The 27,263-nt window shown below is 38.2% G+C and overlaps 1 protein-coding gene across 3 annotated transcripts; it reads right to left on the bottom strand.

Annotated features, from left to right (window-relative positions):
- Positions 1–2,601: 2,601 nt before the first annotated feature.
- On the bottom strand, positions 2,602–25,859 carry slc39a13 (solute carrier family 39 member 13). 3 transcript variants are annotated; one of them, XM_085402714.1, is made up of 10 exons: positions 25,665–25,859; positions 21,594–21,959; positions 19,188–19,295; positions 18,844–18,986; positions 14,843–14,959; positions 10,451–10,540; positions 5,052–5,102; positions 4,782–4,914; positions 4,577–4,676; positions 2,602–3,519 (listed from the first exon to the last, which is right to left on the bottom strand). In XM_085402714.1, the coding sequence occupies exons 2-10, from the start codon at positions 21,919–21,921 to the stop codon at positions 3,441–3,443; spliced, it is 1,149 nt and encodes a 382-aa protein (XP_085258840.1). In that variant the 5' UTR covers positions 21,922–21,959; positions 25,665–25,859; the 3' UTR covers positions 2,602–3,440. The 3 variants fall into 3 exon arrangements, with proteins under 3 accessions (XP_085258840.1, XP_085258838.1, XP_085258841.1); XM_085402712.1 differs by having other exon boundaries at positions 21,594–21,975; XM_085402715.1 differs by lacking the exons at positions 2,602–3,519; positions 4,577–4,676; positions 4,782–4,914; positions 5,052–5,102 and adding an exon at positions 7,245–8,345 and having other exon boundaries at positions 21,594–21,975.
- Positions 25,860–27,263: the final 1,404 nt, after the last annotated feature.

The raw sequence follows: 27,263 nt of genomic DNA on the forward strand, positions 1-27,263 counted from the left end.
TGATGTAGTTGCGCTCTCTCTCCTCCAGGTTGTTGCGGGATGGGGGAGCAGACAGAAAGCAGCTCTGTTGTGGGGGAGTGCTGGTTTTTAATGCTCGGATAGTCACCTTTTGCACTAAACGTGTAAAAGACAGGTGCTGTGGAGTCACAGCTGAGCAGTGTGCAACCGATCCTTCAGATTAAGAATCATCTACTTTTTTTTTTTTTATGTGTGTATTTATTGTTATTTATCTCCCACAACTGCGTTCCTGCACAGCAGCAGAAACGATGCACAGTGTAGAAATGATGTGACATGCTTTAAGTGATAATTGTTCTATACTGGGCTTCATAACTCAGCCATCCAGGCAATGTTCACGAGATGGCTGCCAGCTGATACACAATCACATGTGTTTCAGAAGCGAGTTCCAACACAATTAAATTTGTTTCAATAAAGGCACAAATAGAGCTATATATATTCGTGTGTCTGTGTGTATATATATATATATATATATATATATATATATATATATATATATATATATATATATATATACTTGTGTGTATTGCACGTATGTATTAGATAATGGTCCAGCAAGAGTAAATCTGTTAAAGATTCATTTACTCTATATTGGGCCTCTGCTTTGTTACAGAATAGTTTACAATCCCAAAACATTACTTTCCAGGACAAGCACATATTTTAATCTGGGCACCCCAGGAGAAAACATGTCTTGATGACATGATGACTTTAGTAGATTGAACATAGACTGAATTCCCTTAAGGCCTTTATGAATTAATATATATAATTTAAGTTGTAAGGCTCATTTTTTTTCCCCGTAAGCAGAAACGTCACTTTACATTTTACTACCCAACTACCTATAATGTCGCATGTGCATGCCTCTTTTCCCTTCAGAATTCTCTTAATACTTCATGACATAGATTCAGCAAGATGTTGGATGCATACCTCAGAAAGTTTGGCCCACATCAACCTGATAGTATGACCCAGTTGCTGCACATCCACGGGGCGAATCTCCAGTTCCACCAGGAGGCCATTTGAGTAAAGTCATTGTGTTCAAGAAGCTAGTTTGAGATGATTTGAGCTTTGTGACATGTGACTGGAAGCAACCATCAGAAGATGGATGTGGTCATAAAGGCATGGACATGATCAGCAACAGTATTCAAGTAGGCTGTGGAGTTACTCAGTTGGTACCAAGGGGCCGAAAGCGCGCCATGAAATTATCCCCGACACCATTACATCCCCAACGACCTGAATTAGGCAGGATGGATTAGTGCTTCCACGTTGTTTACACTAAATTAAATTCTAAACCTGATTTCTAAATGTCACAGCACAGAAATTGGGACTTACCATCATCACCATCAACATTGTCCAATTTGGCGAACCTGTGTGAACTTCCTGTTCTTAGCTGACAGGTGTGGAATCTGCAATGGGTTTCTGCTGCTCTAGCTCATCTGCCTCAAGGTTTGATGTGCATTCACAGATGCTCTCACACATGAAACCCTTGGTTCACTGGTTATTTCAGTTACTGCTGCCTTCCCATCACTTCGAGGAAGCCTTGACCATTCTCATCTGACCTCTGACATCAACAAGGCATTTTCACACAGAGAAACTGCTGCTCACTGGATATTTTCTCTTTTTCAGAGATGTCCCCAGAGACGTTCATGTGGGAAAATTCAAGCAGATCAGCAGTTTATGAAACACTCGGACCAGCCCCTCTGTCACTACCAAACATGCCAAGTTCAAAGTCACTTCATTCATTCCTCTGATGCTCATCTTGAACTTAAGCAGGGCATCCTGACCATGTCTTTTCCTAAATTCTTTGAGTTGCTGCCATGTGACTGTCTAACTGGATACTGCATTAACAAGTAGAACAAAGTGGCGGGTGAGTGGATGCAGAAAAAAAAATTTCAGTGTAAAGTTATGAAACACAAAAGCTTTTGCAAAGCTTCATGTTTTGATTTGTTTTTTGTTGTTGTTTTTTTTTAACACTAAACAGTTAAATCCACTCTGAAAAGTGAAGTTATTAAGAGGACGGTGTAAACATCATCAAAATATTATGATTAACATCCATCTGTCACATATTCCAACCCCCCGACTCCAGGAAATAAACTCTTGGGCTAAACTACGCAAGGATGAGAATAAGAATGAAAGATTTGTTTGTACCATTTGCCAGTGAAACCTCTTCCACTACAGAGTAAATAGTGGTTGCTGGTTGTCCTTCTGTGCTGTGACTTAGGAAGGCTCCCACAGACAATAAGCTGCTCACAGGCTGATGACTAAGGAAGGCAACCCGTGGAGGAGTCGTTATGGCAACAGAAGCTTGCCAAATAGACTGTGTTGAAATTGGACAAGTGTGAACACACAATCAATACCCCCCCACACTGCCATATGACATTTTAGGCAAAGGACCTTTTGCAGTAAAATTATGCTCACGGTGGACAACAAGGTCAGCTGAACACGTCGCACTGTCTCAGCACCCGCGCACAACTCTATCAGTCAAAATATCCCCAAATCCACTGAATCATGTGTCCCAGTGCTTCCTCTTGTCTGCTAAAGCATGGTGCTTAAAGTTAAAAATAAAATGGCTTCTTTAAACAGAGATGCTGGAAATTTACTGGTGATTTTATTCAGTGGTGGAAACTTTATATTAACAACATGACATGAACATCTGCATGGTTAACTTTCTAAAAATGTGTCTTAAGCATTACAAAACTGTTAGTGAAAACTAAATATGAAACCATACCAATCATCTTCTTCCTCGTGAACTAATTTCAACTTTGTCAGAGTCAAGTATACGGCGCCGGCACAGCTTTGTAACGAGCCCCGACTTCTGCTCGACAAAAGGTGCAGCCTGTGTTATGTTAGGGAGATAAAAGCATATCGAGTGTACTTTGGTGAGGAGCCGACTTTAAAGCGTTAAACCGTCCTGATTTCTTGGCACTTATTTCTGAACAAGGCAAAATGACAATGTGGTGCACGTCTGATGAATCCGTTTTCTCGTTTTCAATAAATACGCAGCAGCTACATGAGAAACAGAAGATGGGCAGCAGTAACAACACACAAAACATTTAAACAATGTAGCTCTGAATACACTATAAAGAGGGAGGTCCTTGTACAGGGCCGGTAATACTTGTTCTGACCAGGTACGTCAGGCGTACCCGTGTAAAGATACATGTGCAAAACATCATGATTATCTGTTCAACAAAAGACAACTTGGTAACAGAACTCCAAACGATCCAAGTTTGGCACATTTTGAAGTGTCCACATCATTTGTTCCGTCGACAGTCGTCCATCCGTAAGGTGCCAATGCTCTGTCAGACGTTTTTTTAAGCATCACACAAAAGTTTCTATGAACATATATGACGGGTAAAAGATATGAGGAGAACAGGATGTTGCTCCGCTATTAAGTTTTAGTTTTTGGTAAGGCAAAAAGGGTGTTTCCGCCATTAGCAGTCGAGAATGGCAGAGAGCAGAGCCATGACAGCCACGCCACAGAAAATGAGCAGTACCTGCATCAGGGAGTGTCTGGAAAAGCAAACAAAAAGATAATAAAACTTTAGACATTGAGACTAATTTGAGCACATTAAAGGAAACCATCTGCCCTTTTTGAAACCACAGAGCCAGTTTTCCATTCCTTGCTAAGTTTTATTCTACTAAACGATCGGTCACAAACTACACACTGGCTCTTTCAGCCATCTCCAATGTCTCCCCCTGTGGCCTCGAGCAAAAACTAGATTAATATGGAGCATGGGAATAAAAAAATGGCCATTTGTTTTAAGGGTGTGCAACCAAAGGACTGATAAGCTCATGCCATGGCAAGGAGTCCATTACCCATCATAAGAATGACTACCACTCCTACAATCCTCTATTCTAATTCCTTTGCACAAACACAGGTAGGACTGAAACTGTCCTGCAGAGCTTTAAATAGCTGCTTTGTTACAAAGCTAGCCTAACCCCCCTCCCATAAAAAGGCTAATATATGCTTTCCTTTTACTTCACACTTATAAAAAAAATAAAGTAATTTGTTATTTCAGTTCTATAATTTCATATACGCATCAAAATCAAGATGTTGCTATAATAAAATGCTACTGCAACTAAAAGCAGTTAGGTGTGTCAAAAGATTTCAATATTTAAACCTATTTGTGATGTTGATAGGCTTCTTTATATTAGGCTGAAGCATGTTTTCCATGCAGATTTATTTTAGGTTAAACAACAAATAAACAAACAAAACCCCACTCTGGCTGTTTTGATAGTAAATGCTGGTGTCCCATGTATTAATCCATCTTGGCTCACATTATTGCCAAAGAACACATAAAGATGTGTATAAATATACATGTGGTGTGAGTCAAAGCCGGACGTTCGGTTTCCGGCAATACCAATCACAGATGAACATCTGTTTGTGAAAACATGCAAATTATTAAAACAGATAAAAACAAACAAACAAACATGTGATTTAAAATAATTCTTCTTGTTTGAAATCCATTCGACATGCTGGTTAGACCCCGAGAATAATGCTGTTGATTTCCTCAGTAGCAGTAAAAGCACTTTAATAAAGGACTTCTTTAATAAACATCCATCATACCTGAAACTGGATTCCTCGAGAAGGTCGGGCACTACATTCACCAGGGCTATATAGAGGAAGCCTCCAGAAGTGAAAGGCAATATCCAGCTACTGGCATTTTCTAGGCACAATATGAAAGTCTTCTTACTGAACATGGCGACTGTAAAATGCACTCCAGTTATTAATAATGTGTTTGCTTGTGTGTTGTGTATTGGCCCCATCCTACCTGTGCCTTTTGGTGACTGAGCGCACAGAGCGAAGAAAGCTCCGAGGACCCCAACCAGTGCTGTAGACAGCTGCATGCGAGCAGCACTCCATCTGTCAAACCCGGCCCTCAGCAGAATGGCAAAGTCCCCCACCTGCAGATGATGATGTTACCCACATAAAAAAAATGGGTAAACATTCAGCGTGTTTACAAACACTAGAGCACTTCCATTCTTCCGATACGCCTTAAGCAAAGTAAACTGTACAATTTAGCAGCAACTCTGATCCTCACCTCGTGTGGGATTTCATGGAGCAGGATTGCGAAGGTGGTGAGGAACCCAACCTGCAAGAAATGTATCATTAGTGCTGCTTTGTCCTACACAAAGAGCCTAAAGAAAACCACAACTGAGTCAGGTATGCGTCAATTATTTCTTGTTTTGTTTTTAGCATGAATTAGGGAAGACAAAATCTCAGCAGATCACTATAAGTGAGCTTAAATTTTTTTAGCCACAGTCAAGGAAAAATGAAAATCTCATGAAACAAAAAATGTAGTTCATACATCAGTAAGGTCAAGTGACAGTGAAGGTAACTTAAGCTGGTTTAGGCTTTAAAAAGCTAGAGTAATAGCAGCAATGACCACCTGCTTTTGAAACAAGACCTCATTGATCTGAGGGAAGTTGACAAATTTATAAAGTCCTGATTATTTCATTCTCAAAATAAATATGTTGAAAGCACGATCATAGACCAGTGTGAATGAAAAAAATTGCTAATTTTACACTGTGCTAAATGCACAACGAGTAAACAGAAGACACTGGTGAGATGTCTTGTATGTGCATGTTTGAGACATTGAGTTAACTTCCTCTCTGGCACACGGATCCATAGTTCACGCTGCTTGCCTTATGTCTCTCCAGCTGGACTCCCATCCCACTGCTACAAATATACAATAACTTACTGAAGCGATACAAATTCATGTTACTGCAGTTCGGAGTGCAGATTTTTTCAATAAGACCGTAATGCACCAACTCAAAGGCTGCTCCCACAAGCCGAGGCCGTATATTTCTTCAATTTCAGACACTGTTTCGTCGTTTGGAATAATTATTATTGTATTTTGTATTAAAGTATTTATTATTCAACCTTTTGAAGTGCAAACAACCAACTTTGTATTCACACTTACCCACACTCAGTGGACATTATGTTACTGAGTCTGATGTTTCCTCCTCTGAGGTTCCAATAACAAACCACTGACATGTATTTATAACGCTGTGAAAAAGTATTTGCCCCTTTCTGACTTCTTTTTTTTGGTGCATTTTTGTCACACTTACACGTTTGACATCAGATAACCTGAGTAAAAACAAAACACTTTTTAGACGATGATTTTATTTATGCAAGTGGGGGGAAAAGCTACGAGGTGGTTGAATTATTTGTGATTAACCACTCAGTTTCACTTGCCATACCTGCAAAGTGAAGCAGGTTAAAAGATCACCAAAAGTAACATATCATACCTCAATCATGATGAGAACTTTTTCTCATCTAACAATAACAATTGCTGCTACTATACAAATAAAGACTACAATCAGAGGATTAAAACTGAGAATAAATTATCAATTATCCACTTTAACTGTAGAAGTCGCTATGCTAATTTTAGTCATATCAAAGAATATCTTAACCAGTTTTCACATCTATTTAGTGTCATTGCCTTATCAGAAACTTGGATCAATATGGAAAAAGGAACAGACTTTGAACTGGAGGGTTATGAATTCACATTTATAACTAGGCGAAACAAAGGAGGAGGAGGAGTGGCCTTGTATGTGGACAAATCCTTGAAATTTAATGTGGTGGAAAAGATGACGATGGTGATTGATAATGTACTAGAATGTATTACAGTTGAAATTTGTAAAGAAAAAAGTAAAAATGTAATCATTAGCTGTATATACAGCGCTCCAGGTAGTAGTATTGAGACATTTAAAGACTGGATAGAAGAAACATTTATTGAAATAGCTCGCAAAAAAGTTTTCATTTGTGGAGACTTCAATATTGATTTGCTAAACCCAAATAAACATAAAACCACTGAGGAATTTATAAACACAATGCACTGTATGAATCTATTCCCTAAAATTACTAGACCTACCAGGATTACATCACATTGTGCAACTCTCATAGACAACATTTTTGCAAATGACATTGAAAATAAGACTGTAAGTGGACTCCTGATTAACGACATAAGTGACCATCTTCCAATTTTTACAATCTATGATAGGAATTACAAGATCAATAAAATGGACAGTAAAAAAGAGTACAGACGAGTAAGAACAGAAGAAAGAATGAATGCATTTAAAAAAGATTTATTGAAGGAAAACTGGGGTGAAGTATATCAGGAACAGGACGTTAATAGTGCTTATAATAAATTCCTTAGAATATTTACATTACTGTACAATACCAACTGTCCAATAAAGCAATATAGTAGGAAACAGAAATATATGGACTGTCCATGGATAACAAAAGGTCTGCAAAATGCATGTATAAAGAAAAATGCTCTATACAGAGAGTTCTTAAGAACGAGAACTAAAGATGCTGAAATCAGATACAAAAGATATAAAAATAGGTTAACTAATATACTTAGATTTAGTAAAAAGGAATACTATAAGAAGCAATTAGATATAAATAGAAATAATAATAAAAGATTATGGGAAATCCTGAACAGTGTTATAAAATGTGGGACTGGACAAAAGAACTATCCCAAGTATTTCATTTGTAATGACCATGAAGAATACAATATGGATGTTGTGGCAAATAGTCTCAATGAATTCTTTGTAACTGCTGGACCAAATTTAGCAAGAACAATCACTCATCCTGGGAAAGCACAGGAAAAACCCGATACACTGATTGACAGAAATCCATATTCTATGTTTCTCACAGCCGTTGATGAAAATGAAGTTCTTGAAATTGTCAAAAAATGTAAAAATCACAAATCTTTGGATTGTAATGATATTGATATGATAGTGGTTAAAAGAGTCATTGAGGCTATTATAAAACCATTTACATACATCTGTAATTTATCATTTCAAACTGGTCGATTTCCAGACAGAATGAAAATAGCAAAAGTTATACCTCTATACAAATCTGGAAACAAACACCATTTCACAAACTACAGGCCTGTCTCTTTACTACCTCAATTCTCAAAAGTTCTTGAAAAACTGTTTAAAAACAGACTGGAAAAATTTATAGATAAACATAAACTACTCACTGAGAGTCAGTACGGATTCAGATCAAGCAGATCAACATCATCGGCACTATTAGATTCAATAGAATACATCACAAATTCCATAGACAAAAAGCAATATGTGGCTGGGTTATTCATAGACTTGACAAAGGCATTTGACACTATAGATCATGATATATTAATAAGAAAACTGGAACGTTATGGTGTCAGAGGGGTAGTTTTAGATTGGGTCCGGAGTTATTTAAGTGACAGAAAGCAGTTTGTGAAAATAAATGGTGGTTGCTCCTTATGTATGGACATTGCTTGTGGTGTACCCCAAGGGTCAGTTTTGGGTCCAAAATTCTTCAACTTGTACATTAACGACATCTGTAAAGTGTCCAAAGTATTAAAAATGGTTCTCTTTGCTGACGATACAAACATTTTTTGCTCTGGTGATGATCTGCAGAATTTATTGGAGGATATGACTAATGAAATAAGTAAAGTGAAGTTCTGGCTTGATAAAAACAAATTATCATTAAATTTGAATAAATCTAAACTTATGTTATTTGGAAATAGTAGTTTAAATACAAATGCAAAGATTCAAATAAATGGTGTTGATATTGAAAGAGTCAGTGAAAATAAATTTCTGGGGGTAATAATAGATGAAAAACTTAACTGGAGAGCTCACGTAAGATATATTCATTCCAAAGTATCACGAAGCATTGCAGTACTAAACAAGGCAAAACAGGTATTCAACAGAACATCACTTCATATTCTCTACTGTTCACTGGTTTCACCATACTTAAGCTATTGTGCAGAGGTCTGGGGCAATAACTATAAAACCACATTACATTCACTTTTTACTCTTCAAAAGAAAGCAATTCGAATCATCCACAATGCAGGTTATAGGGAACATACAAACTCACTATTTTTGCAGTCTGAAATATTGAAAATTGACAATCTGGTGAAATTCCAAACAGCACAAATTCTATTCAAAGCAAAAAATAAAGAACTGCCAGGTAATATTCAGAGTATGTTTTTTTTTGAAAGAAGGAAGTTATAATTTAAGGGGTTTTTGTAACTTCAAAACAATGAAGGTACGTACTACAAGAAAAGGCTTTTGTGTTTCTGTTCAAGGAGTGAAACTATGGAACAAACTGAATATGGAATTAAAGCAATGTCCAAACATAAAACTGTTCAAAAAGAGTTATAAAAATATGATCTTCTCGATCTATAAAGAAAAGGAAAATATTTAAATTAAGTGAATGTCTCTATTTAAAAACAAACAAACAAAAAATTCATGATGTGATATTATAGTATATAGTATATCAGAAATCTGTTCACTATTTTTATTACAAATTATATCAGTAAGGAAGCTGACTAAATATTCACTGATAATTTATGGGACAGGGGTGGGATTAAATAAGTGTATACTTCTTCCCACTCCCTTTCAACATGTAAATTAATCAGAATGTTTTTTTGTATGTAATTTGTATAGTATATATATTTTTTTCTCTCATTTCTTTTCTAAATGTACTTGTATATTGTTCACATGTTGAAATAAATTACCAATCAATCAATCAATCATGTAAGTGTGACAAATTAAGAAATCGTGAAGGGGAAAATATTTCGGTGCATTGTATAGTTTGTATAGTATACATTATACTTGTATAGTGTAAAACATAAGGCCCGAGGGCCAGAATCAGCCCAACAAAGGCTCCAATCTGGCCCACTGGAAGGAGTGAATAGACTATGATGTTTAAGCTTTTCCCCCCTACTTATATTAAAATCACTCAGGAATTAAATGTTTAGTTAAATGTTTTTACACTGACAGAAACGGCACTTTCACTTGTCAGGGCCAGTTCGATGAAAACAGAGTAAAATGTGTGTCTTCAGACAAATATTGCTTCTTGTTCAAGAAACAGAATTTGAGGGGCTGCTACTCGACAGTCAACATTCAAATACAGTATCTGAAAAGCTTCCATTATAATTATAAAAGAGTCCAGCATCAGCTACTGCACTGTATTTACAGTAACCAACTGTCAGTATGTGACTGCAACTTCAGGGAACATCGGCAATTATATTGTAAAACCAGGAGTTCTTTCATGAATATGCATGCAGGAGACTAATTGTGAATAATCACATTCTCACAAAACTACTTTGCTGAATCAGTGTGGTTTTGAATTTGCATATTTTCAGCACAAAACTATCCAGATAAACTAAAACAAGGCGCCGCCACTGTTTTAAAGCACACTTTCGAGACTGTCACAGCTCTGTTGCCATATTGGTTAGCTGGCATAAAGCACACATAGAGCTTGAGTTATTGCTGGACCCAAAATAATAACTGCATCTGAAACCAAGAGCAAAATAAAGAGCAAGCACCTGAGCTTGAAAAAGCAAAGCTGCTAATATTACATGCAGAGTACTTTAGATGTAGGACAAGCTGTTGGCTTTTGTGTGTAAACTACAAAAGAGGTGTCACCTTATCTTACCTTTTTGCTAACCAGGAAGCTCCCAGATACTGCCAGCCCATGGGTGAAGTTGTCAATGCAATTGGCGAGTAGGTTTAGGTATCCACTCATCTGTGACACAGAACACATGACACATATGTCACTGTTAGTCACATTACTGCATATTAGTCAGAACTGAGAAAACAGCAGGAATGGATCACTTCTGTTACAGCACAGCCTCGGCAGAACTCCACTGCAACATTACATCCATGACGTAAAGTGTAGATGTTTACAAAGTTTACTTTGTGGACCACATACAACTAAAAAAAAACTATTCTGGAAAATAAAAATAGTTTCTAGTTGACTAAATGCTCGAGACATCTAGAAAATAATTAGCGCAATTTCAGTGTCTTTAGTGTCTCAGTGTTTTTCCACATTTAGTCAGTCTAATCTCACCATAAACAAACACATGAACAGGCCTTGGGTTATGTCCAGATGTCTCCAAATTTGACTTTGGTGAAATTTTTCCATGATGTGACTTATTCTTGCAACACATTTTTTTTAATGGTGCAATAAAGCAGATTTTTTTTTGTTTTTTTAATTTCTTCTCTGGAGCTCTGGCCGACCAAAGTTCAGTCTTATCTAACACATGTTTGACACCCACGCCACTGCGAACGAATAAACTAAACATAATAACACATAAAAAGATTTTGGTGATTAACTCTTGACTTTCTCTGCCAACTTTCTTGTTACCGTCTCCAAAAATAAATTGTTTATTATGCTGTCACTAAACACTCCCTGGTTCAAAAAACTCAGTGCTCCAAGCATGATATGTGGGGAAAGTGAAACAGCTTTGTTTTTCAGTAAGCTCCTGCTTTGTCTTTTCAAGGATCCCAGTATTTATTTGCACATACACAAATTGCATGTAAATGCAAAAGCAATGTGGTCCAATTCCCGGCTTGTATACCGCCACCAAACAAACTTTATACACAAAATGGAAAACAAAATTTTAAAAAAAGTTAGTTACAAAAAGTTATGACTTTATACTTTTAGCTCAGTTGTGATCTACCCATTTTCACAAATCAAGGTAGGTTAAATATACACACAAAAACACATAAAGACAGACAGACACCTCCCCAGTGTATTCATCAGACTGGTCATATACTGGTGGAAACCCTTATGTATGGGATCACATTTGATCAGATATTAAATTGGTATCACTAACCTTTAAAATCTTTAATACATACGCTATATGTGTAAACAGCAGCACAATCTGTTTGGTGCAAGTATACAAGCTGCGAATGGCACCCCATTGCTTTTGCATTTACGCACGATTTAAGTATGTGCAAATAAATATTTACATACTTGAAAAAGGTAAAGAAGAAGCTTATTGAAAAGGGAAAGAAAAAAAAGAAAACTGGTCCACTTTCACTACATATCATTCTTGTTGCAGTCAGTTTTTAAACGACAGAATTAGATAGGGCGCACCATGTCCAATACAGGGTTGTGACTGAGGGTGAAGTCATATCCCAGCTGTCACAGGATAGGGCAAGGTACACTCTAGGTACACATAGTAGGGCTGCTCAATTAATCGAATTTTAATCACGATTACGATCTGGGCTTTCAACGATCATTAAAAATGACAGAGCCGATTATTAGCCCCTCCCTCATTTATCCGCGACACCTTAAAGGCCGGTCCGTGAAAATATTGTCGGGCATAAACCGGTCCGTGGCGCAAAAAAGGTTGGAGACCGCTGATTAAGAGGACCCGAGGGAAGCTCGGAAAGCTAAGCAGAAGTTATTTGGAGAGGAGAGTGACTGCTGTTGGTTGAAAAGAGAGGTAAAAAAAACTTCAGTGGTGTTGCACACTATTTTATATTATTTTCTAAAGTCATTGTTAACGCTTTAAATCCGGTCAGAGCAGCACGCTCCGTTTTGTGTAACTATTTTTAAATCCCTGTAGAACCGCGTAAGCTAGCGCAATAATTTGTTTTGCATATGAAACCGGAGGAGTTGTACTTACATCTTATGCCATCAGCTTGTCCTCGGTCACGGTTTCGTTCCACATAAAGCTTTGCAAAAATTGCATAAAAAGCGCTTGCAGGAACAAAAACATAATATTCCAGAAACACGCTTTGCCGATCCGATCAGCTGTTCGTAACACTTCCCACAGTGAAACAGACGTCAGCGCGAACTGTCGCATGTCCGCCATTTCCTGGCCGAAACCGGAAGTGACGTCATTTTCGCGGAAATGTAGTTTTTTACTTGTAGGCCTTAAAAGCCTATACTGGTCATGTTTGACTTTTCTGAATAGTTTCTGGGATGCTTAGAACTCAAATTGCACTGCTGGAAATAGTTTATTTTGATGCACCTGCTGTTTTCTTTGCAAATTTGCATCATAGGATTGTTTTTTTTTTTGTTTTTCCTGCAGTATATAAAAATTGGTGTATCTCCAAAATAAAACTATGAAGACACTCAAACTAAATTTCCTGTTGTTGTAAACTATTTTTTGCAACTTTTTTGTATTTAAAGTTTTGAGGGATAAACCTCTTAAATTTCTCCAAGTAGAAATATATGTAAAAAAACAAAACAAAAACGATATAAATTTTTTTGTAGTTTATTGCACTTTTTTGCAATTAATGTAGTTACTATGGACTTAATGCATACATATTATTAAAATATGGGCTATAACAGTTATTTAGCAACTTGAAATGCTCCCACAAATGGCACTACAACATGTAAAAAAATAATATAAGCTCTGGCGGACTTGGTTCTATAGTAGGTCTTAAAGGGTTAAATAAATATCGTCAAATAATCGCGATCTCAATTTCAGTGAAAATAATCGTGATTATCATTTTTGCCATAATCGAGCAGCCCTAACACATAGGTCACCTGTCTATCACAAAGCTAACAAAGAAAGACTGACAACCTTGCACACTCCACCTACAGCCAATTTAGAATCATCACCTGGCTGAATATTAGTAGTTATACCTAAATTATTACAATTAGCAAATTAATAAGAAAACACAGCCCAAGCCATCCTAAGAATTCCTCTATAGACACCTCGTGAGGTGAGGACAACCATGTAATTTAAGACACTTTCACTGCAATTTCAATAGGTGTTACAAGGGGCCATAACACCCCCTTAAAAGGGTTTATTTAGGAGAAAAATACATTTTGTAATAATTATACCTGTTATAATAGTTGCTGCTGGTGCATTACTGAGGACCAGCTTTGAGGCAACTATGAATGCTATAGCCATGAGCAGGGATATGGTCCACTCAGCAAACCCCAGCTGGGAAACCCACCCAAAACTAACTTGTATTAGCTACACTTCATTGCCCCCTTCTTAAATAAGGATCTGAAACCTAAATAACCAAGTCCCATCATACTTCACACACCTCAAAGTAGGGCAGGGCAATATGGCCAAAAATATTTATCACAATATATATTTGAAAATTTGCGATAATGATATAACTGATGTGAGACAAAATACTTCACAACTCCACAACTTTATAAGTGCAAAAAATCCCCATCACTTTATTTTCACTTAAACAAACAGCTGTTTTTAACAGTGCAAATGCAAATTTTTCGCTGACAGCTTAACCAAAAGGCACTTTTGGTTAAACATGCAAGCGGACCGGAAATAACGACGGTCTGCTTGCATGTTCTACAAAAAAAAGAAAAAAAATTGCTTTGGTTGCCATCTGACAGACAAAAACGAAACCAGTTCCACATCACTGAAGTGCACGTTTTTAAAAAACAATTCTGGTTAATCTGTTTCATTCAACGATCCGCTTTTGCCCTTCTCATTCTCCTTCGCCGCTATGCTTTTTCCGCCATGTGTGTATGAAAACAAAGGCACTGCGCAGATAAGACTGTGAACTTTCCTTTGTGTCCTCTCTCACCCTTAGAATGACCCTCACTCAGCCTGGCTCTGGCTGAGATCTCAAAAAAGGAGTTCTTCATCCCCACTGTCGCCATGTGTTTTGCTCATAAGGAATCGTTGTACGCTTGAGGTTGTGCATCTTTACAATCCATTGCACGATGAGATAACTATTGTTGTGAACGGGCACTATATGAACATTTTTATATTGAATTAACCCATTATTTATGTTACCAACCAGCTTATGAGACATTTTAAAATGTAGCTTATACCCTAAAAAATAAAATTGTTAGAGAAAAAGGCATTGCAAAGGACCCACAACAGAGTCGTTCTACAGCAGAACTGATTATGCAAGTCTCTCTTCCTGGTTTCACTGAACCAACTACGTTGCTATTTATTACTCAGTTGGAGAAAGTAAATTTTTTTTTCTTTAAATGTATTTCTTACATAAGCAAACCATGTCAAATTCTTACCCCAAGTGATGCCCCCATCTTTCATCATTTTCTGTCTTTTTGTTAACCGGGATATGTTTTGGTTGTCAGCCTTACCTTGATTTTCTCTGATCCTTCCTGCAAACTCTGCTTGGAGGATTTCCATGACTCAGCATGGTGCCTGTTACTGAGTGATACCACTGCTTTTCCACTGAAAACTGAATTAGGCTGTGTCTGTGGAGGAAGAAAATGGAAGGGGGGGAGAACGCACAAATGAACACATCTTCTCAACAAGAACTTTAAAAAAAAACAAAAAAAAAACCTCATTTAAAATACAGTTATGGTCAAAACAGTAAGGAAATGGTAATGCCTGAATCCCACAGTGCAGTAAACAGTCATGTTACTGCTGCTCCTGCCGTGTGTCAAACAGTTCACCCACAGGCAGCTTAACAGCTGGTAAAACATTCTCATTATATTTTGACCTTCTTACATTTGCGCTAATAAGCAGTCGTTTGTACTTTTCATTTGTTTTCTCAGAAACAACTAAATCTCCTTTAAATTCGACTGCCGCTCCATCATGTTTACATTTTCATATTATAAACAAAACAGAACGAGAGAGCGAGAACCATTCATCTTAGGCTATAGGGTTTGTTTTCCGAGAACAGCCAGCTTCCTTGTCCCATTATTCAGAAACCACTTACGCTGCCATTTAAACTGATAGTCAAATTAAATGAGAGGGAAATAGGCTGCTGACTGCTGGTCGCCGAAAGGAAATTTTTGCTCCATGTGTACGATTGAAGCATGAGGAAGTAATAAAGCGTGATGAATTTTGGGGGGTTATCAATCTCCTCCAACAGATTGGAGCTAAACTGTCGGTGCCAAATAGTCTGAGTTTTGCCTAATGACAAATTCAAAATGACCTAAGAAGCCAGAAAGTGATAAAAATCCTATCTTGACATTTTCCATTTGACTCTGAGGCTCTCCACGCGTTTGTTCGTTCTTCTTAAACACTGACCCAATTAGAGTAAAGAAATTTAGTTCAGCTTGTTATACTTTTTGCTTCCTATGGAAAGATTTGCCACACAATATTATCAGAGAAAACACCTATAACCACCTTCTCGTTCTCTCATTTCCCGTCTCTTGCTGCCTGTGTCTATAAGTTGAGTATTATCCTTTGGACACTCAAATGGCTAAAGCAGCTGCTACACCCCAGCGCTATAAATAGACACCAGTGGAGGAGCTGAGCCATGGACTCCAATCTTCTCCCTCAATAGCAATAGAAAGATAAGAAAGGGAATGAGGCTGCCTTTACAAACGTACTGCTATCAGCCAGTGTGTTTGTCACTTTATATTATCTCCATCAACCCCTAAACAATAAACTTAAACAACTAAGAATGCTACAGTATTTAAAGTTAATAGTTCATTTATAGATATTTAAATAATAACTATAAATAGTTGTTTTTTAAACCAGTGCACATAAATGCCACGTCTCATGTAGGTGAGGTTGTTCATGAGTAAACATATATGTTTACCTACAGGGGATGGTAAAGGCAGAATTCAGATGAATACACATATAAGGTGTTGTGAAAATGTGTTTGCCTCCTTCCTGATTTCCTATTTTGTTGTATATTTGTCACACTTAAATGTTTTAGATCCTCAAAAAAATGTAAATATTAGACAAAGATAACACAAGTAAACACAAAGTGCAGTTTCTAAATAATGTTGTTTACTATAAAAGGGGAAAAAAATCCAAAGCTACCTTTTCCCCCCACAAAGACAGAGCAGACACTCACTTTGCTTTCATGCACATATGCCCAAATTTATCACCCCAGATACATCGGTATCTGTATTGTCTGATTTCTGCAAATGATTCAGGAGGGGTGGGTTATTTTTATCCTCCCATGAGGCTCTGTGGAATCACCAACGGCCAACAGTGTTGTGGAAAAAGTATTTGCCCCTTCCTCATTTCTTGTTTTTGCACATTTGTCATGCTTACATATTTAAGATCATTACATTACAATAATGCGGTTTTAAAATTACTATTTCATTTATTAGGGGAAAAAGCTATCCAAACCTGATCTCCCTTGTTAAATTATTAATTCTGACTAACCACATTTTGTGGAAAATTGATTTCAACTCCACTAGGCCCCACCCAGCCCAGATTAATGCCAGAACTGTTGAATCACTTGTATAGATGCTGTGTGACAAAATAGCTCAGAAAGCAGCTTAGAAAGAAAATCATTGACATCTTTCAGTCTGGAAAGAGTTACAAAGCCACAATAACTAGAGAACTGCAGTTAAGATCAGAGGTCATGACTGAACAATAAGAAAGAGACTGAGCAAAAATGGCATCCACAGGAAAGTTCTAAGCCAAAAAAAACCCTGCTGGGCAAAAAGAACACAAAGGCTCGTGTCACATTTGAAGCTGGAATAACTTTGGAATAACCTGGATGACTTGTCATAAATGCTGGAACCATGAATTCTGCTCTCCACCTGAACATCCTGAAGGAGACTCTCCGAACATCAGTTCATCCCCTGAAGCTCAAGCACTTGGGTTATGCTGCAGTACAATGATCTGAAACACACTAGCAAGTTTACCTCTGTATAGTTAAAAAAAAGTGACCTAGTCAAAATCTTGGACTTAAATCCAATTGAGATGCTTTGGTGTGACCTTAAAAATGCCGTTCATGGTCGAATACTCTCCAGTGTGGCTGAAATAAAACAATTCTGTAGAGTGAGCTACAATTCCTCATTGCTATTTACCACAAACACTTGATTGCAGTTCTTGTTGCCAAGGGTGGCACAACCAGTTATCAGGAGCACATACTTTTTCACAGCACTGTTTGGCATTGCAGCCAGACACCAGAGGAACGTATCATTATAGTAGTGCTATCCAACCTCTGAAAAAATGTGCGGCCCAGACGTGCAAATAAAGAAGTGCACGGATGAAAAAGGGACGCACACACAACGGGAGTTTATTTCTCACGTCCAGCGTGAAGAAATGTTTGCACACTGATATAAGCTGAGGGATTTACCCAACCATAATAATAAATGCTAATTAGTGAACATAAGTAGCTGGATATCAGATAAAGAGCTACAACGTTGAGTCACGATATTTTTCGGCTCTTTAATTAGGGGTCCAGATACACAAGTGTATGTGCAAGTACAACCTTATGCTCTAATTTTAAAATCAGTCCAAAAGTCAGTTTTATCCTCCTGTTGTCTCTCATTTGATGATAGGTATGAGGGATCAGTGTAGCTGCACCACATACACACCAATTTCAAAGTGCGCAGAAGTCCAGACCCAGTCACATCTGCTGGGAGCGTCACTTACATGTAAAAGTGCAGCACGAAAGCATAGCTTGGCAGATTAAATTGATCATGAATCTCAGAATAATCACAATATTAATATGAAGCATCAATTTGGAAATGAGATAAAAATTGACCTGACTGTCAAGCTACCCCAAATCACTTTGATCATCATAACCCTATTACTCAGCTGTACGACACGTAGCTGTCCTCCCCTCTGTGCTGATAGTAGTGCGGACATGAGCAGTGTTTGTGTAATTTGTTAGCCTGTTAAATACAACGCTGGAAAACTGGCAACAATGACCCTGTCCAATATACAAATCCTTACAAATGAGCAAATTAAAGAGAAGACATAAAAATCCATCTCTGACAGCACAGTGATGCTGTTAGCATCGTTAGCTTTCTGTGTGGACTTTGCTTGCTCTTTCTGTGCCTATTGGGGTTCTTCCCAGATCCTCCAGGGTGAACTGATGCTTCTAAATTGGCTATAGATGTGAATTTGAATTCTGTCCAGTATCTGTCCCCGATTTGGTCAAATAGCTCACAAAATGGATAGATGGCTATTTCTCTCTCACTGAACAAGAATGCCGATGTGCATATTTCCCAAAATCTCAAGCTGTTGGTGAAAGCGTCATGTGATGTTTCAGTCATAGAAAAAAACTGGCAGAATTATGCTGACTGAACACAAATGCATTCTGCACCAAGCATACCAATGAAAAGATAAATATGTGAAGGCTTGTATTGACATGTGTGTGCGCAGCACTGAGCATATTCTTCTGAAAACGCAGCATTTCAGCAGAAATACTTACAGTCGATTTAAAATTCAGGTCAGAAACTGAAGTGGAGTTCTTGGGGCTGTCTTGGTCTGGGAACATTTTCTCCAGGAGCAGGAAGGCCAGCAGACCGATGATTACCCACAAGCCTTGTGTCATGTAGTGGTTTTGTTTACCAGCTGGAAGGGTAGCAAACAGACTGCAAATAAGGCTGAGAGAGCAAATACACTTCATAAGATGCTTCAGGAGAAGCAGACTGTTAACAGTGAAAGCAAGCTGGTGTCTAAATATTACAATGATAGTAAACATTATTAGCAATTATAGAAGAATAGGTCAAATTGAATAGAGGTGGTGAAGGCACTGGTGGAAAGGAGACCCACCTGAAGAGCCAGAGAGCTCCCAAGCCTCGGGAAGTAGGTGGAGGAATACATCACCCAGGAGACCACCAATAGCAAAGCTCAAGAGCTGTTTCAGCTTATGGCATCCAGCTGACAAAACACACACACACAAAATATCAAGGTAACAATTATTTTGCAGAGTAAAAGTTATAAATAATTTTATACAATTTTCATGTTTTTGGTTTACAATTACAAGCACAAACTGATTCCACTTTCCACTAATCATTTTGTCACAAGAGACATTAATACACAAGAGAATCTCTGGCTCACCTTACTAATATTAACCATGCTTACTCACGCGCCCTGTTTTTATTCCTGAGGAGTTTCCTTGGTAATGACTAATGTCTCACAGCCTAAAATACACATTTGGCCTGCCACGTTCTTTAGGGTGGGGCACCTGAAAGAGGCCTCAGACTGACCTACAATAACATGTCTAGTTACTGAAGCTCAACAGTAAAAACCTCTCTCACTCTTCAACCATATGTTAACTGGTTAAAATTACAGGCAGGTATTGTAAGGGTACATTACTGCCTGCCAGGGATGGGTACTAATGCCTGGTACTAAACAGGCAATGGGGTGAAATGTTAAATAATGAATAAGCTCTGACGTAATTGGTTCTGCTCTCAGGACTGGGGGAGGATGTAATGCATTTTCACCATTTCCAATCTAGAAACTTCTCTTGTAGACTGCGTGCGAGGCCCACTGGCACAATGCTGCACATGTATCGAGACCCTTCGTTTAATAACAACCACAAACGAGAATGCAACATACAAAAATGTGTCTAGAATTCAACACCACTCACTGCCACAAGCGCTGCAAGTCTTTTCTTGTCAGGGCAGAAATGACTAATATCTTGAAATATCTAGCGGACATCACTTACTGATAATGTCGTTTTCCACTGCCATGTCCAAAACAAGGAAAATACTGCATGTGACTGCACAACTCAGTATTTCTCATTGAAAATCCACTGCACAAGTAGTGCCAGATCTATTAGTCTCAGATGTACAAAATTTTGGTTCCAATTAGAAAATGTCGGTACGTGAATAAGTTACGACTAAGGTGCTAAACATCACAGTGCCTCAGTGCAGCCTCACAGAGCTGTTGGTCCGGCTTCCATTTTCCCGCCTATCGGGCATTTCTCCTTTCATTTTTATTTGGTGTGGACCTGGGTGACCTTTAGACTGACAGTTTGAGAGTCTTTCTGTTCAGTATGGTATTTTAATGCCTCGTGGCAGGGGGGTGGAATCATTATCATGAGGTCACCACAGGAGACGATCTGTTTACCAGGAAGCAGCAGTTTTCCAAAAGGTTTGAGTACCCTTCACATTAAACCATGAGGAATGTGCAGCTGGGTTTAGGAGAGGCTGACCAGAACTACTTGTTGATCATACCGGGATTTATTATTCAACAGCTGGAAATCTGGAGATTTTAGCTATATCGTTGTAAGAAGCTTTGAGAATCAGCGATGCCAGGTCAGACTTCTGTAACTGTAACATACTTCCTTGATTCACTACAAGCATTTGAAGTCTGAACTCTTGTCCTTTAAAACACTGCCATCTCGGTTTATGTTGACTATTGACTATACTATTGTCAAATGTATTTTTGAGCAAGTAAAAAGGATTATAAATCTAAAAGTTTTGGCCAATTGGTGACAACTAGGGACAAATAACCCTCTAGGGAATGCCCAGACTGGTCGGCGAACTTTTATGAGAATACACATATTTTTGGTTGGCAGATGGTCACCAAGCAGTCTCTACACCCATGTGACTGAGGTCTTCCATATTTACATCACCAAGTAACAATGCAATGCCATAAAGCCCCGCAGAGCAATTATTTAGTGTGCCCTCAAAGAAAGAATGATAAAACGAAATGTTCTCTTGTTGGCTGCAAGACCAAACACAAGACTGCTCATGCATTCCTCGACATCAGAGCAACTGAAGACTCAGTGGGCGACCTTTACTGTAATAGCTATGTTAGCTCAAGAGAAATCTTTTTATGTTTAAGGTTAACAACATCCAGCGTGACAAGGGTTACCATCTGTTGTCTTCATTCTGTGTGCATGTTGATTATATTTAATACAATTACAGTCCCGCCAACTGTGTTATTGTTTACATGTGTGTTTTGTTTGTTTTCACTGTCAGATGCATGAACATGAAACAGTGACACAAACGCAGCCCATTAAAACAGGTGCACCCTAGCTTTTGTTATGCCAAATGACCCTCACAGCATTGTCTATTGTTTCACCTACACAAATATGTGTGATCGGCTTCTCTTGCATAGCGTCACATATGGTAAATGTCTATGCAGGTTTATCATTGCAGTTATAAAATACATGTTATAATATAAATAATGCACAGGCATACTGATGTTGCACATCGTCTCTCTCACCTTCTGTTTTGAGGGCTGCTCCAGCTTCAATGGGAATGACAAGAAGGGGGAAAATCCCACTGAGGCCTACAGCAACAGAGCCCACGAGAGACAGGAGCCAAATATGAGCACGCTCACTGGCTAAGAAGTCTGCTACTGCCTGGAGGCCTGGGAGGTCATCTGTCAGGCTGGGGCCTGGTCCTGCAGCTGTGGCCGTCGCATGAGCCATAACTGTTTGTGTCATCTTCTGGTTGCTCGATGCCCCCCTGGAGGTCAGCATCAGCAGGGCAACCGGGATAAACAGAGCCGCTACAGCCCAGCTGGGCCTCCAGTAACGTCCACCTTTCATCCGTTCCAAGGTCCGAAAAATACTTGCAACCAGTAATTCTGTAAAGGAAGGAAACTATAACAAAAACAGGTCTTCTCTGTAGCTTATAAATGTACTTTTAAAAAAACAACAACAAAAAAAACATATAATTAAACTGAAAACTTCTAAAACCTTTCAAAACGGTTAATCTTTGCAGCTGAGTAGATGGAATTGGTGTTTCTGCTGCAGTTTTTTTTAATTTTTATAATAAAATAAAATGAAAAATGAACAGAAAGATTGAAACACAATCTACAAACATCCTTCTGAAGAACAGCGATTATTTCCATGGAACAATTTCTTAAAAGTTATAAATCACACACAGTACTGTGAAAAAAATCTTGAGTCACCCCTCATTTCTTTTTATTTCGCTCAAAGGAAGCCAGGCTCTCTCAAGCTATTTCAAAATGTGTCCACTCATTTTTTCAGCCCAGTTCTTGACCCTTAACATTTTCATAGGACTTTTTTTTTGGAGCCAATTAACACTGACCTATGAAGCATAAAAAGAGATTAACAAGTGTTCTGTTTACACATATCGGACAACTTTTAACCAGAAGTAATTTCAAATTATGTCTTTAGTCAGTTCCAAAAAAACAAAATTTTATTCCAGTTTCTTTAAGAGAATCTAAAAACAACAAAGATTTCACAGTTTGCCAAGCATAAAAAGTTTGTTTGGTTTTTTTTGGACTAGGAAGGTGATTCCCACAGACCTAATACCGTAAAACTTCACATATCTCAGTATGGTATGAAGAGAATCCTTAACAATTTGAGAAAACTGGACAAGTGGAGGACAAAAGAAGAAGTGGGAGGCCTAAAAACTGTCTATAACGGATGGAACAGTATCTAAAAATCATGTCCTCAAAAAGAAAGAAAGAAAGAAAGAAAGAAAGAAAGAAAGAAAGAAAGAAAGAAAGAAAGAAAGAAAGAAAGAAAGAAAGAAATTATTCCCAAAGAGTAATGTCTTTAAGACATATATAAAAAAAAGAAAGAAAAAAAAACACACACACCAAAGACCTGACACAGGACCTAAGATGATCCCGGTACTGTTCACTGAAGGCTCACCAGAAATGACCTCAGTGTAAAGGAAACGGAAAAGCTGAGGTATGTAATTACACATCATAAAGTCAAAGATAACTTTTAAAAAGACGAGTATAGGCCCTGAGGCCCTGATAGTAAAAAAGACTACATTTTATGTATGTATGTATGGCAAACTACATACACAAAAGACTACAAATGCAAAAGTTCGCGCTGACGTCTATTCCAACGTAGGAAGTGTTATGAACAGCTGATCGGATCGGTAAAGCGTGTTTCTGGAATATTATGTTTTTGTTCCTGCAAGCGCTTTTTATGCAGTTTTTGCAAAGCTTTATGTGGAAGGAAACCGTGACCGAGGACAAGCTGATGACACCTCCGGTTTCATATGCAAAACAAATTATTGCGCTAGCTTACGCGGTTCAGGTTCTACAGGGATTTAAAAATAGTTACACAAAACGGAGCGTGCTGCTCTGACCGGCTTTAAAGGGTTAACAATGACTTTAAAAAATAATATAAAATAGTGTGCAACACCACTGAAGTTTTTTTAACCTCTCTTTTCAACCAACGGCAGTCACTCTCCAAATAACTTCTGCTTAGCTTTCTGGGCTTCCCTCGGGTCCTCTTAATCAGCGGTCTCCAACCTTTTTTGCGCCACGGACGGTTTATGCCCGACAATATTTTCACGGACCGGCCTTTAAGGGGTCGCGGATAAATGAGGGAGGGGCTAATAATCGGCTCAGTCATTTTTAATGATCGTTGAAAGCCCAGATCGTAATCGTGATTAAAATTCGATTAATTGAGCAGCCCTAACGCAATGCCACCTGGAAAGTGTCTGTTTTGCAACACCTTCCATTTCTTTCAGCATGACAATGATGTCAAACACACTGCCAATGAAGTAACAGCATACCTGGATAGAAAAAAAGCACACAAACACAAACAGAACAAATAGCAGCAACATTCAAAGAAGAGCTTTGAATGTCTTTCAGGAAGCCTGGAGAACTATTCCTATATTTCCGTTTGTGTTAGTATTTAAGTGGAAAAATATTTAGAAATGAAAGGTGACTTTAGACATTTGCCCAGCACTGTAAACCAGGACCAGTATACACTATATACTGTGTATGTAAGTACTGGGGGATGACACAGTTTTATTACTGGCGCTGTACGCCACCACAAGAGATCTGAAATTAGACATGTCAAGACGAAACTCAAGTGCAGGTTTTCAGAGTTAAATCCACGGTTTCATGAAAACTATCATACTAACTATAGATATTAAGATATTACTGCCATTTTTTATTGCCTCAAAAAAAAAAACTTAAATAAAATCATTCTAAATAATACAAGCTGCTTTTACCTCTTGTTGTTGGTTTACTAGAACTGGGAGCACTGATCCAAATATCAATAGTATCAATAGCAATGGTGGTTAACACCTCAAACATGCACTATGAAAAATGTCTGAAACTTTTTGTGTTGACTGCCACGTCCATTGTATTTATAACCTATTGAACTTTTAAACACAAGAAGCTGACCTGCTTTAGAGCATTTACAAAAAAACTCCACTTTTAATATGCATGAAAAGATGAAAGGTGTGTTTTGTTACCAAATTATTGTGAAAAGTGAGAAAAAAAATCAAGTGCTTCAATTTGCTATGATGATACTTAACTCATAAGTCATAACACACTGAGGTCCACTCCATAAGCTGCCTTGTAGGCTAAAAATATCAGTATTGATATTTCCAATACCTGCACTGTATTTACTTGATATTTGATTGATACCAAAATTTGCAATCTGGCCGAGCACTACTATTTACAGCATTTACAGCCTGTATCTGTCCACAGCTTTTGTCCACTAACAAAAACGAGACTATAAATTATAGAGCTGTAATTCATAAACCCTTCCTATAATTTGTATATACAAGAATACCCTCAAACATAAGCCAAGAGTATCCCTGTATTTATTAGGATAAACTGTAACTTAAATATGGTGTTAGGTAACAGTAGCACTACACATACTGGTCCCATTAAAACATCTGTGGATTTGATTTTTACTCAACTTCCATCAATAAATAGAAACTTTTTAAACTCTCGGTAAACACTGGAGGCATTAAAAAGACTTTGGCTTACATGTGACAAAAGTTCAGCTATGCTGGAGGAAGAAAGTTCCAGAAATAGCAGACAGACTTCCTCCTGGCAGGAGCCTATTGATATTTTTGTACAAGCCTTTTTTTTAACAGTGACTGCGAAAAGTTTAAGTGCCTTTAATTTATTATCGATTAATCACATTTTTGCAAGGGGGAAATGTATAACACGTTTACGTCGCTGTTAAACATCCAGTTTGACACTTCCCTGCTTGGGATTTCCCTGGAATTGCAGATTTAAGCAGCACGGAACATACGCAGTTGCGCTGTGATATTAACCGCAGAGAAGATGCAAGGACGGTGGTGAAAAAAGTCGCAAGCAGTGCGGCAACTTAAAAAAAAGCGGTTAACTCAAAGTTGGGGTCTAACGTTAGCCCGTAAACGTGCAGACGGGCACAGCTACAGAGATTAGCCTCGCTGACACGCAGCCACTTCACATTAAAGCTAACCCTGCTATAGCTAGCACCAATTTCACAAACTTACAGATGGCGTCAGTGGTCAGGAAACCAAAACAAATAGCAGTCAGCATGTGGCTTTTTTTTTTATTTATCTCTAATACCTTGTGATTTCGGCAATCTTTGCACCAGTGTGTCCCTGCCATCCAGGCCGGCTTGATAAAATGCAGGCTGAGTTCCTCCAGACTCCAGCTGCTGCTGCTCCTGCAGACAGGGATCCGTTAGCTGCAGCGCACCAGAGACTGCGGGTCACCGCGGCTTCCCCAGTCTCCGAACCATACGCTGCTCCAGACAGCCACGTATCAGGATCATGGAGGGGAAACATAAACAACAGAGGAGAGGCACAGCATGGATCCCGCCCCACCAAAACGCTCCAGGAAGTAACTTTATTGCCCCCCTCCCTTCTTTCACTCGGGACCCTTAAGCTCTCTAAATCAAGGCCAAATATCAGCATACTTTTCTTGCTCGGGTAATTTTTATTTTTACTTCAGTGAAATGGCGGGATGTAACTAGATACCACTAGCACAAAAAAATCAAATCCTAACCCAAAAGAATTGTATAATTGGTAAGAGTGTTTGAAACAGATTTCAGAATCGACTGATCCGATTAGTCGAACAAAAAAAAGATTATTTGCATCAAATATAAAAAAAAAAACATGCCTCCCATGTTTTTCTTTTTTTAATGAGAGTAAACTGAATAAGCATTTGTTTGTTCTGCAAAGTAAGACAAATAACTATTATTGTGCTTTAACAGTTTACACTTTAAGTATATATAATAATAATTTTAATTAGACTATAACAGAACAGATAATTCATGTTATCTATAAAGAAAAGTTTGGCTACCATCAGTATAGTCCATCACAGGTGTAAAATGTAGAAGAAACAGCTATATACAGTTGTGGTCAAAAATTTACATACACTTGTAAAGAATATAATATAATGGCTCTACCGAGTGTCCCGTTATTTCTAAAACTCTGATTTTTCTCTGATAGAGTGATTGGAACAGATGCTTCATTGTCACAAAAAACATTCATGAAGTTTGGTTCTTTAATGAATTTATTATGGGTTAACAGAAAAAAGTGATCACATCTGCTGGGTCAGAAATATACATACAGCAGTGCTAATATTTGGTTACATGTCCCTTAGCCATTTTCACTTCAATTAGGCGCTTTTGGTAGCCATCCACAAGCTTCTTGTTGAATCTTTGACCACTCCTCTTGACAGAATTGGTGCAGTTCAGTTAAATTTGATGGCTTTCTGACGTGGACTTGTTTCTTCAGCATTGTCCACATGTTTTCAATGGGGTTTAAGTCAGGACTTTGGGAAGGCCATTCTAAAACCCTTATTCTAGCCTGACTTAGCCATTCCTTTACCACTTTTGATGTGTGTTTGGGGTCATTGTCCTGTTGGAACACCCAACTGCGCCCAAGACCCAACCTTCATGTTGATGATTTTAGGTTATGTTGAAGAATGTGAAGGTAATCCTCCTTCTTCATTGTCCCATTTACTCTCTGTAAAGCACCAGTTCCATTGGCAGCAAAACAGCCCCACAGCATAATACTCCCACCACCATGCTTGATTGTAGGCATGGTATTCTTGGGGTCAAAGGCCTCACCTTTTCTCCTCCAAACATATTGCTGGGCATTGTGGCCAAAAAACTCGATTTTTGTTTTGTCTGACCACAGAACTTTCCTCCAGAAGGTC

Source organism: Rhamphochromis longiceps, linkage group LG1 (assembly GCF_057381845.1).
Source record: "Rhamphochromis longiceps isolate RC_006_pf linkage group LG1, R_longiceps_female_GT1.1, whole genome shotgun sequence".
NCBI classification, from domain to species: domain Eukaryota; kingdom Metazoa; phylum Chordata; class Actinopteri; order Cichliformes; family Cichlidae; genus Rhamphochromis; species Rhamphochromis longiceps.